This window comes from Neoarius graeffei, chromosome 2, assembly GCF_027579695.1.
Source record: "Neoarius graeffei isolate fNeoGra1 chromosome 2, fNeoGra1.pri, whole genome shotgun sequence".
NCBI classification, from domain to species: Eukaryota; Metazoa; Chordata; class Actinopteri; order Siluriformes; family Ariidae; genus Neoarius; species Neoarius graeffei.
Genome location: NC_083570.1, coordinates 106,917,656 through 106,929,764, shown reverse-complemented (window position 1 = coordinate 106,929,764; position 12,109 = coordinate 106,917,656). Strand labels below are relative to the sequence as shown.

Genomic DNA, 12,109 nt, shown 5'->3' with positions numbered 1-12,109 from the left:
CGGACTAGTGTCCGAAAGCGTTTTTACATTTTACCAATGAGCTCACTATATAGTCCTCTATACAGTAATTCCCTCTATAGGGAGTAAGGAACGAGTGAGCGATTCCAGACACAGGGAACGTTGGCACATGTTGGTCACTTTGATTTCTGCTGTACGTTTTACTTCCATCCTACGATGTCTCACACAGGTCTCGACGAATCTCGTTTACGGCTGTTGCTTTGACATATGGACTGATGTATTACGTAGCGCATTTCAAACACTCATAACTTGCTATGGACCCTTTTCACGTGACGTCACGACAAACGCGGCCGCCATTTTGGACATGTACTACCAGTAGTTTACCACAGCCAGCATTGAGGAACGGCAGCAAAGAAAGTGTTTATTTTCAGCAAGACTTCCATCATGCCACTATATTGTTGTGCACCTGGATGTAGTAACCATCAACAAACAAGGCAAGGTTTATCATTTTATCGGATCCCGACGGAGAAGATGGATAGCGGCCATTAACAGATTGGCAGCCCTCGGCATACAAGCGCTTGTGTAGTGACCACTTTGTTGGAGGTAAGACGAATAAAATTAGCCAGAAAAGGCATTACATTGCTGTTAACATTCTGTGGCGGCGAGTGTGTAACCAAATAGGCTAAAATAACCCATTGTAACCTCTTTGTTCTTCTGTAGTAGCTATTAGCTAACGACATTAGCTAGCGTTGTGTTCCTTTGCTGTTGGTAGACTGTAGGACAGATCAGAGGCAGTGTCCTACAAACAGCGCTTAATTTGAGGGGGAGCAAGCCGGAGCGCGCTCCGGAACCTCAGGCGTTGGCTCCGGCAGCTATTTACACTGGATCCAGTGATCCGACACCTCTCTTGACTATGTAACAAAAAAAAAAAAAAACGATTGTCTTTAGGCTTGCCATCCTTCCACTTGCGAGTGGTAAGTGATCTGTGCTGGGATCACACACACACAGCGGCTCAGTCCCGAATCGTGGCTCGTGCACTTCACTCGCGCGCTCTGTGAGCTGCGCAGGGCCGGAGTGCGCACCCTCCAGAGGGCACTCGCTGTTCAGGGCGGAGTGATTTGGAGCGCAGGATGCCTGCGGAGCCGAGCGTATCCGTGTATTGGTGTTGCTGTGTGCAGACGAATCGTGTATTGGTGTTGCTGTGTGCACACTAATCGCTTTTAAAAACGTTAATCTGATGATCCGCTGATACGGTCTAATGTAAACATGGGCTAAGTGTTCAAAACAAGAGGAACATGTATTTGTCTCTTAAATCCAGGCCGTTCCCTGTAATCTGTAACAACGGTTGGAGAAAGTAATGGCAAATAGTGAGTGCACAAGCCATAGAAGGTAAACTGTACACAGCGCCAGGGCAGTGTGATGGTATGTCTACTTTTAGATTGTGTTAGCTTATCAATGAACACACTCGTCACTCGACGAGTTTCACGTCTTTACGACGGATACTTAAATGTGTGTTAGGTATTATTGTTGCAGTCTAAGCAGTCATTGTAGCAGCTAGATGAGCGAGAACCGAAAGGGTCTGTGCCATAAACCGTTATTTCTGTACGGCGTTGCTAATGTGTCGTTACTGTTATTTCTCCCTCTGCTCGCCCTGTAAATGCCCTACGTCGCTGGATAGCGAAGGTGTTTTCTGCATCTCGCTCCTTTTTCTTGTATGTTCTCCGTTTGTCGCCTTCCTCGCATTCAAACCAATTCGAGCCGAAGTCCGCTACATGTCCAAAATGGTGGTCGCGTTTACGAAGGTCACGTGACTGAAAAGGGTCTATAGCAGCGACAAAATAGCTATCAGAAACGCGTTCCTATATTTAATAAAATTACAAATAGAATTTTGATAAAAAAAATTTGCCTTCAGTTCTCCTTTAAAAAAAATTATATCTATTTAAACATGTACTTTTGTCTAAATAACTCGGTTATATTCCGAGAAAACATATCAGTATTGCCTTGAACCAATACCGCAAAATTTTAGAGCAAAGGGAAATTCAAGCAGGGCACAAAATAAGGTGTCAGAAGTGAACCTTGAGGCCTGTACAGCTGCGTATTTCAGGATGTGGATATTCAGTTGGCAATGTAAGCGTGAAGTGAAAATTATTTTCATTTTCAGTATGCCATTTCCATTACTTAATAGCCCGAATTTTGCAGAACAGTTTCTCTGTTATCTTATTTCCTACCAATGCAAAATTAGTCTATAAATGGACATTTTTTGTAGCGTGTATGAGAAACCTGAGAAATGAATCAGAGGGATTTTTTTTTTTGTGCATGATGTCACTGTGCTGCAATAATGACACTCGTTTCATCAGATACAATTACCGATGTCGCTGAAACATCTGCTGAAAACAGTCCACCACCCTCCTACTACTACCTGTACGGCAGTTTACAACACTGTAAACTCAAGGACGTAGAGAGTAGACAGTAATTAATAACTCTATCTCTACAAAGTGCACTTGGTAAAATGGTGAATGATTGCAGACACAGGTTAAGTGTGCCTGGTGTGCCTACGTTGGTGTAAGAGTAGGGATTAGATTAAAATTTGGCTTCTATGCATATATCAGATATAGCTTTCTGAAGCAGTATTCAGATTGGACCAGGTTTACATATGGAGGTGGGTTTACGCAATTCTTCGTTTGCACGTGACATCATCGCTAATTACGCGTGACGCTTTGAACCGGAAGTGGACCGTGTTTGGAGGATATACGCAAATTCACCCGGCGCGCATTTACTACAGAAGATATGCTCGAGACGTTGTTATGCTCGAGAATTCAAATACTGCAGCCTCCTCGCCCAGTGAGTGCTCTTTTAGAACTAAATATGTTAAACAGTGTATTAGATACCTATCTTTTGAAGCTTTCTTTTTTTTATCTTTCTGAAGCAGCAAATAGTTCACGATGTCGTGATATCCAACGGAGGGAATTATGGCCGAATCTTCGCAATAATCAGTCTTTTTTAGAGCATATGGACCAAATCCAATCACCTCTACTTTCTCTTCTTGAACAGGCCATCCAGTGAGTTAAAATAAGTTGAATAAGTGATGTTATCGCTTGCAACGCTGTTTACAGACGCTATACTGTTTGATCGTATATCCTCCGACATGGCGGCGGTCAGTGACGCAAGCAGTTTTGGTCACGGAGTTGCAAACGAAGGATTATTATTGGAGTTTCTCTGGGATTTTATTTCCATCCAAACCCGTCATGTCGGTAACATAACGGGTTTGAGAAAATTATGCCCAAAGAATGAATGAAAATTTCACGACTAGTTTGCTAGTTCCTGCACTAGTCTTCGGACATATTACATTTCCGTTCAGAACTGGATCACTCGCTGGGTTTACGCTCGCCTTCTTGTGATGATCAGTGTGGTATTCCTGTACCCACGAACCTCTCATCCTAATGTGCTAACTTCTTTATGGTAAAGAAACATTCTGTCTCAGAGGTGACTAATGTGTGTAAAAGCAATTACCGAGACATATATGGCGCTTACAGGATCCGAGTAGGTGCTGCTAGGTGAGCTTGGCCTTTGAGAAAGGCCTACGTTGAACATCGATGCGCAGTTTTCAGTGCTCGGAAGGCCACAATCGCTATCCGAGTAGCCATCCGAACTGTCAAAATCCCTTAGCATGACTTCAACAGGCAGCGGAGGTGGACTCGGAGGTGGGTCTGGTGCTGGCTGTGGAGTATTTTTTGAAACTGGGCCAAAATATTCATGTCTGTTCAAGCTTAGGTTTAACCGTGAACCAGAGAAGCTCTTTGTATTCACAGAGTCCCGTTTCTGGCATGTTTTGGCCGAAGGTTTGAACGGCATCACACGCTCCTCTTCCTCATGGTCATCCTTACTGTCCCCACTGTCAAAGAGGCTTGATTCAAAATGCAGGAATCCGTTAGGGATTGGGGAGATGTGCTCCACGCTGTCCGTGCTCACAGGGGAAAAGCCGTTCTTGTCCAGATTTTGGACGTTTCTGAACATGCCGTCATCAGCACCACGGTTGAAGGGTTGGACAAGGCCGAGGCCAAACTCTGAGCTGCGCACATGTGCCTTAGTTCGTCCGTGGAAGTCCCTGTCCTGCAAGCTCATATCAGGCCTGCTCACCATAGCCGTTAGGTCCTGCAGCTTCCTGAGTGGACTGTAGCTGGAGGATGATTCCCTTTGGCTGTATCCAAACGAGGACGAGTGCTTTGCGCCGTGCTGGAGTCCGCAGGAAGTGACCTGCGGACACTGCGGGCTCGGGTGGCATTCCGAGCCGTTCTTGGCGCCCAGTTTATATGACCGATTCATGTTGGCATGGCTTCGTCCTGTGGGAAAAAAAAAACAAACAAAACATTTTTAACATCATGAAAACTTTCAAGTTGAAGGTGGTTCTTGAGCAACTGGGTACAGATTTTGGATACTTTACAGTTTACCGTACTGCGTATTCAGAAATCTAGGGTTATGATTAGGGATTAGGGTTATGCCTAGTTCCAGCGGTACCGTAAAGTGTAAAATAACCAATTTTGGATACTTTACAGTTTGCCGTACTGTGTATTCAGAATTCTAGGGTTAGGGGTTAAGGATTAGGGTTAGGGATTAGAGGTCAGGCTTAGGGTTAATCCTAGTTCCAGTGGTCCGGTAAAGTGTAAAATAACCCATTTCAGATACTTTACAGTTTACCGTACCATGTATTCAGAAATCTAGCGTTATGGTTATGGGTTAGGGTTAACCCCAGTTCCAGAGGTCCGGTAAAGTGTAAAATAACCAATTTTGGATACTTTACAGTTTACCGTACTGTGTATTCAGAAACCTACGGTTAGGGTTAGGGGCTAAGGATGAAGGTTGGGGATAGGGTTAGGGTGAGGGGTTAGGATTAACCCTAGTTCCAACAGTACGGTAATGTGTACAATAACCAATTTCGGATACTTTACAATTTACCGTACTGTGTATTCAGAAACCTAGGGTTAGAGTTAGGGGCTAAGGATTGAGGTTGGGGATAGGGTTAGGGATTAGAGGTTAGCATTAACCCTAGTCCCAGTGTTATGATAAAGTGTAAAATAACTGATTTCAGATACTTTACAGTTTACCGTACCATGTATTCAAAATCTAGGGTTAGGGTTAACTCCAGTTCCAGTGGTACGGTAAGGGTAATAACCAATTTATGATAGTTTACAGTTTACCGTACCGCATATTCAGAAATCTAGAGTTAGGGTTAGGGTTAACCCTAGTTCCAGCAGTACGGTAAAGTGTAAAATAACCGATTTCTGATAGTTTACAGTTTACCGTACCACGTATTCAGAAATCTAGGGTTAGGGGTTAGAGGTTAGGGTTAACCCCAGTTCCAGCAGTATGGTAAAGGGTAAAATAACCGATTTCTGATAGTTTACAGTTTATCGTACCACGTATTCAGAAATCTAGGATTAGGGGTTAGAGGTTAGGGTTAACCCCAGTTCCAGCAGTACGGTAAAGTGTAAAATAACCAATTTCTGATGGTTTACAGTTTACCGTACCACGTATTCAGAAATCTAGGGTTAGGGTTAGGGGTTAGAGGTTAGGGTTAACCCAGTGGCGGCTGGTAGTCTTTCAAACAGGGGAGGCTGGTTGGTTACAATATTTCCAGATTTTAAAAGAAAAAACACATCCATTTTGCCCATACTCTTGCCTCTGATCTGGCTGATTGTTGGCAGGGTCACAAACTGTGAAATAACAGGTTCTTTTGGCCCATTAGCCTACTGTCCAATATACATGATGGTGGTGTTGGGGGGGGGGGGGGTATATTTTAACATTTTATATTTTAAAATTGTGGCATGTGGTTTAAAAATTGATCATTATTGAAAGCAGCTCTTTGTCAGGAACCTCAGCAGTAACAGCAGAGTGTTCTGGAATAGGCACAAGCACTGACCTTGGGGAGCCAAACATAGAGCTGGGTGCCACACATTTCATTCAATGACACTTTCTCTATATTTTACTTATTTTGACTGAGAAATGTTTTATTGACAATTCTGATAACCCTTCACTTTTAATCCAGGTCTGTAGTGTGAAATGTTCTCGGCTGTGTTTTTGTTTAAAAATGTTTTCCAAATTGTAGCTGTGTTTAATTCATATCCAGAAAAATATATATTCCAATATAATATACTCAGCATAAACATTTTAAATAGATTCTATATTTTTGGTCCAGGGGCGGCACGGTGGTGTAGTAGTTAGCGCTGTCGCCTCACAGCAAGAAGGTCCTGGGTTCGAGCCCCGGGGCCGGCGAGGGCCTTTCTGTGTGGAGTTTGCATGTTCTCTCCGTGTCCGCGTGGGTTTCCTCCAGGTGCCTCTGGGTTTCCCCCACAGTCCAAAGACATGCAGGTTAGGTTAACTGGTGACTCTAAATTGACCTTAGGTGTGAATGTGAGTGTGAATGGTTGTCTGTGTCTATGTGTCAGCCCTGTGATGACCTGGCGACTTGTCCAGGGTGTACCCCGCCTTTCACCCGTAGTCAGCTGGGATAGGCTCCAGCTTGCCTGCGACCCTGTAGAAGGATAAAGCGGCTACAGATAATGAGATGAGATTTTTGGTCCATCCATGACATATTACTAAAGTAGCCTATTTACTGTTGTTGATGTGGGTCACTTGCTGTTAGCCAATTCACTTTCTCGTACCAGGAGAGCTGAAAGGAACGAGTATTATTCCCTACCTTTTTCACCAAGTCAATTTGAGGCGTTGGTCTACCCTGCTCGTTAATTTTAATTTTTTCCTCGAAAGGAAGACTGGCAAATGGCTTCACCAAAATTAAATCAGCAATGCTTGGCATCCGTGCGCAGCTTTCTTGCTAGCTGACTAGCCCCCTCAAGTTCAAGTTCAGTCACTCAAATAAACGAAATTTCTGGAACTAAGATAGCAAACTTGACAACACTATATTTACACTTTATTTACAATGAAAATATATACAAACTAAAAAAGCTGGTAGAAACCATATGTAATGAATGAAATCGAAATGTAAGCCGATCTCTTACAATACACCACAGCACTTGCGAATCCGCATGGGACTGAACTGAAATTCACCGCTGCCTGTCTATAGTTGAAACGAGCTGTCAATCAAAGAAAATATCCGGCCGCTTTCACCAATCACCAGTCTCCTCGCGGAAACTGCCACGTCCCTCCCACTGTGAGGCTGGGAGTCCGTGGGGCGGGCGTTTTCGCAGTATTTGTCCAATAACCGTCTTGCATTTTGATATTGAAAAGCGCAGAGCTCCCAAATGCCATTGAAGTCCACTGAGGCTGGGAGTCCGGTGGGCGGACGTTTTCGCAGTATTTGTCCAATAATCGTCTTGCATTTTGATATTGAAAAGCACATAGCTCCCAAATGCCATTTAAGTCCACTGAGTCTGGGCTGCATCGCGTTGTCACGAGGGGGAAAAACTCACGCACACATTAGGCAAACTGGGGAAAGTTATAACGGAATGATTTCGCACTGTAGTTGGGTTGAGCACATACATTTCTATGATTCTGGATCTGAAATAGCAATGTTATAAGGTCGGCTATAACATAAGCCTAGCGCAATTCATCCTACACGATGTTCGTCATTTTTAGAGGAGGCTGAGCCTCCCTCGTTGTCTTAGCGCAATCGCCCGTGGGTTAACCCCAGTTCCAGCAGTATGGTAAAGTGTAAAATAACCAATTTCTGATAGTTTACAGTTTACCGTACAATGTATTCAGAAATCTAGGGTTAGGGGTTAAAGGTTAGGGTTAACCCTAGTTCCAGCAGTACGGTAAAGTGTCAAATAACTGATTTCTGATAGTTTACAGTTTATCGTGCCACGTATTCAGAAATCTAGGGTTAGGGTTAACCCCAGTTCCAGCAGTATGGTCAAGTGTAAAATAACCGATTTCTGATAGTTTACAGTTTACCGTACCGCATATTCAGAAATCTAGGGTTAGGGGTTAGGGTTAACCCCAGTTCCAGCAATACGGTAAAGTGTAAACTAACCGATTTCTGATACTTTACAGTTTATCGTACTGCGTTTTCAGAAATCTAGGGTTAGGGTTTAGAGGTGAGGGTTAACCCCAGTTCCAGCAGTACGGTAAAGTGTAAAATAACTGATTTCTGATAGTTTACAGTTTACCGTACCACATATTCAGAAATCTAGGGTTAGGGATTAGAGGATAGGGTTAACCCCAGTTCCAGTGTTACGGTAAAGTGTAAAATAACCGATTTCTGAAAGTTTACAGTTTACTGCACCATGTATTCAGAAATCTAGGGTTAGGGTTTAACCCCAGTTCCAGCGGTATGGTAAAGTGTAAAATAACCGATTTCTGGTAGTTTACAGTTTACCGTACCACATATTCAGAAATCTAGGGTTAGGGGTTAGGGTTAACCCCAGTTCCAGTGTCACGGTAAAGTGTAAAATAACAGATTTCAGATACTTTACAGTTTATCGTACTGCGTATTCAGAAATCTAGGGTTACGGGTTAGAGGTTAGGGTTAACCCCAGTTCCAGCAGTACGGTAAAGTGTAAAATAACTGATTTCTGTTAGTTTACAGTTTACCATACCACATATTCAGAAATCTAGGGTTAGGGGTTAGAGGTTAGGGTTAACCCCAGTTCCAGTGTTACTGTAAAGTGTAAAATAACAGATTTCAGATACTTTACAGTTTATCGTACTGCGTATTCAGAAATCTAGGGTTACGGGTTAGAGGTTAGGGTTAACCCCAGTTCCAGCAGTATGGTAAAGTGTAAAATAACTGATTTCTGATAGTTTACAGTTTACCGTACCACATATTCAGAAATCTAGGGTTAGGGGTTAGAGGATAGGGTTAACCCCAGTTCCAGTGTTACGGTAAAGTGTAAAATAACCGATTTCTGATAGTTTACAGTTTACTGCACCATGTATTCAGAAATCTAGGGTTAGGGTTTAACCCCAGTTCCAGCAGGACAGTAAAGTGTAAAATAACTGATTTCTGATAGTTTATAGTTTACCGTACTGCATATTCAGAAATCTAGGGTTGGGGGTTAGATGTTAGGGTTAACCCCAGTTACAGCAGTACGATAAAGTGTAAAATAACTGATTTCTGATAGTTTACAGTTTACCTTACCACATATTCAGAAATCTAGGGTTAGGGGTTAGAGGATAGGGTTAACCCCAGTTCCAGTGTTACGGTAAAGTGTAAAATAACCGATTTCTGATAGTTTACAGTTTACCGTACTGCATATTCAGAAATCTAGGGTTAGGGGTTAGAGGTTAGGGTTAACCCCAGTTCCAGCAGTACGGTAAAGTGTAAAATAACCGATTTCTGATAGTTTACAGTTTACTGTACCACGTATTCAGAAATCTAGGGTTAGGGGTTAGAGGTTAGGGTTAACCCCAGTTCCAGCAGTACGGTAAAGTGTAAAATAACTGATTTCTGATAGTTTACAGTTTACCATACCACATATTCAGAAATCTAGGGTTAGGGGTTAGGGTTAACCCCAGTTCCAGTGTTACGGTAAAGTGTAAAATAACAGATTTCAGATACTTTACAGTTTATCGTACTGTGTATTCAGAAATCTAGGGTTACGGGTTAGAGGTTAGGGTTAACCCCAGTTCCAGCAGTACGGTAAAGTGTATAATAACTGATTTCTGATAGTTTACAGTTTACCGTACCACGTATTCAGAAATCTAGGGTTAGGGGTTAGAGGTTAGGGTTAACCCCAGTTCCAGCAGTACGGTAAAGTGTAAAATAACTGATTTCTGATAGTTTACAGTTTACCGTACCACGTATTCAGAAATCTAGGGTTAGGGGTTAGAGGTTAGGGTTAACCCCAGTTCCAGCAGTACGGTAAAGTGTAAAATAACCGATTTCTGATAGTTTACAGTTTACCGTACCACGTATTCAGAAATCTAGGGTTAGGGGTTAGAGGTTAGGGTTAACCCCAGTTCCAGCAGTACGGTAAAGTGTAAAATAACTGATTTCTGATAGTTTACAGTTTACCGTACCACGTATTCAGAAATCTAGGGTTAGGGGTTAGAGGTTAGGGTTAACCCCAGTTCCAGCAGTACGGTAAAGTGTAAAATAACTGATTTCTGATAGTTTACAGTTTACTGTACCACGTATTCAGAAATCTAGGGTTAGGGGTTAGAGGTTAGGGTTAACCCCAGTTCCAGCAGTACGGTAAAGGGTAAAACAACCCAGATTTCATTCAATTAAGTAGGTCTGTAGGTCTAATGTTGACATGATGAGGATAATCAGGACCAAAGGTGTCCAGTGGTCGTGATTTCGCTCTGTAATGAAACTAAAACGGTCTGGTTTGGTTGGGTTTCCTGGTTGGCTTTAATTAGGCATGCCCGAGGCGCCCTCGTTTAGGCCGTCATGTCCATCAGAGCAGACAAAAGACACCTTAAGATTGAAGCAGAAAAACCAGGACGTTCCGGGCATTTCAGAGCACACGGACACATCCGAGAGGTGAGGTTTTGTCGCGAATAAACTTCATTAATCCGGACATTATCAGGCAGTGCGCTGCCATCCTGGGTAAGTAAAGTGTCCAGGAAGCTAGTTTCCTTCATCAAGAGACCTGAAAAGCCTTACAGCCTGCACTGCACGGCCGACAAGGAACCGAGTTACTGAGCAAAAAAACAACACTGGAAGGAAAAAGTGCCCGAAATCTTACCATTTACAGCTCGGTCAAGACAAAAGCATCCGGTATCCGGTCACAGGGGAAGCCGAGGAGTCACTTTTTGGCGATTTGTGAAAGCCGGATCTACAGAAAGCGGCGCTACTAACACGAACAGCAGCGTTAGGCCTGGACTCGGCTTTCATTTCTACTCCACTGTCGCGCTTTACTTAGTCCTTAAGGAAAATAAAAAATAAGCAGCAAATATGACGAGATGAGTTCATTAGCGATAGAAATGCGATAGAAGTCGTTTGCTTTCACTACCGAGCCATCTTTAAACACGGTGCAAAGCGTGAGCAGGTCGGAAGCACGTTTTGCATGGAAATGCATGGCTTGTTTTGATCGTGGCCCTGGTCATGTTAAAGCAAAAGCCTTGACTGCTGTGTGTGTGTGTGTGTGTGTTGGAGAGAGAGAGAGAGAGAGACAGACCGGCAGTGCCACCCAACCCCCAGTCTACTACATACAAAACACTCCATAATACTCATATTATCCCGAGGGGAAATATTACACACCAACACTCACTCATCCTGCCTTCTTCACTATCTATCTGTCTATCTATCTATTTATTCAATAAAGTCATTAAACAGCAAGGTGATGGTTTTCTTCCTCTTCTTTAAGGTTATCCAAGCCACCGTTATTTCCTGGTCCAAACAAAAGACACACTGCAAAAAATGATCTCTTGTTGAGAGAAAATATCTTTAATATGGGTGATTTTATCTATTATTTCTTATTAGAAGTTTACTAGAACTCAAATATAAGATTATTTCGCTTACTTTGAGACGCTTTTACCAATTTCAAGCCCTAAACTATTTTTATGCATACTTATATTTGTGTGTGTGTATATATATATATATATATATGGGGCGGCACGGTGGTGTAGTGGTTAGCGCTGTCACCTCACAGCAAGAAGGTCCTGGGTTTAAGCCCCGTAGCCGGTGAGGACCTTTCTGTGTGGAGTTTGCATGTTGTCCACGTAGGTTTCCTCTGGGTGCTCTGGTTTCCTCCAAAGACATGCAGGTTAGGTTAACTGGTGACTCTAAATTGACCGTAGGTGTGAATGGTTGGAATGGAAAGGTGATGGCTTTCTTCCTCTTCTTTAAGGTTTTCCAAGCCACCGTTATTTCCTGGTCCAAACAAAAGACACACTGCAAAAAATGATCTCTTGTTGAGAGAAAATATCTTTAATATGGGTGATTTTATCTATTATTTCTTATTAGAAGTTTACTAGAACTCAAATATAAGATTATTTTGCTTACTTTGAGACGCTTTTACCAATTTCAAGCCCTAAACTATTTTTATGCATATATATATTTGTGTGTGTGTGTGTGTATATATATACATACATACATATGGGGAGGCACGGTGGTGTAGTGGTTAGCGCTGTTGCCCCACAGCAAGAAGGTCCTGGGTTCGAGCCCCGTAGCCGGCGAGGACCTTTCTGTGCGGAGTTTGCATGTTGTCCACGTAGGTTTCCTCTGGGTGCTCCAGTTTCCTCCAAAGAC

General features: G+C 42.9%; 1 protein-coding gene across 2 annotated transcripts in view; it reads right to left on the bottom strand.

Moving 5' to 3' along the window:
- nsd1a (nuclear receptor binding SET domain protein 1a) overlaps positions 1–10,998 on the bottom strand; it is a 103,500-nt gene extending 92,502 nt beyond the window's left edge. Inside the window, exons 1-2 of one of the 2 annotated variants that reach the window (XM_060915338.1) lie at positions 10,605–10,998; positions 3,469–4,298 (exon numbers count right to left, since the gene is read on the bottom strand). In XM_060915338.1, the coding sequence (XP_060771321.1) occupies positions 3,469–4,281 (813 nt within the window). In that variant the 5' untranslated portion in view covers positions 4,282–4,298; positions 10,605–10,998. The remainder of the gene's footprint in view (positions 1–3,468; positions 4,299–10,604) is intronic. The other variant, XM_060915339.1, reaches the window with a different exon arrangement.
- Positions 10,999–12,109: the final 1,111 nt, after the last annotated feature.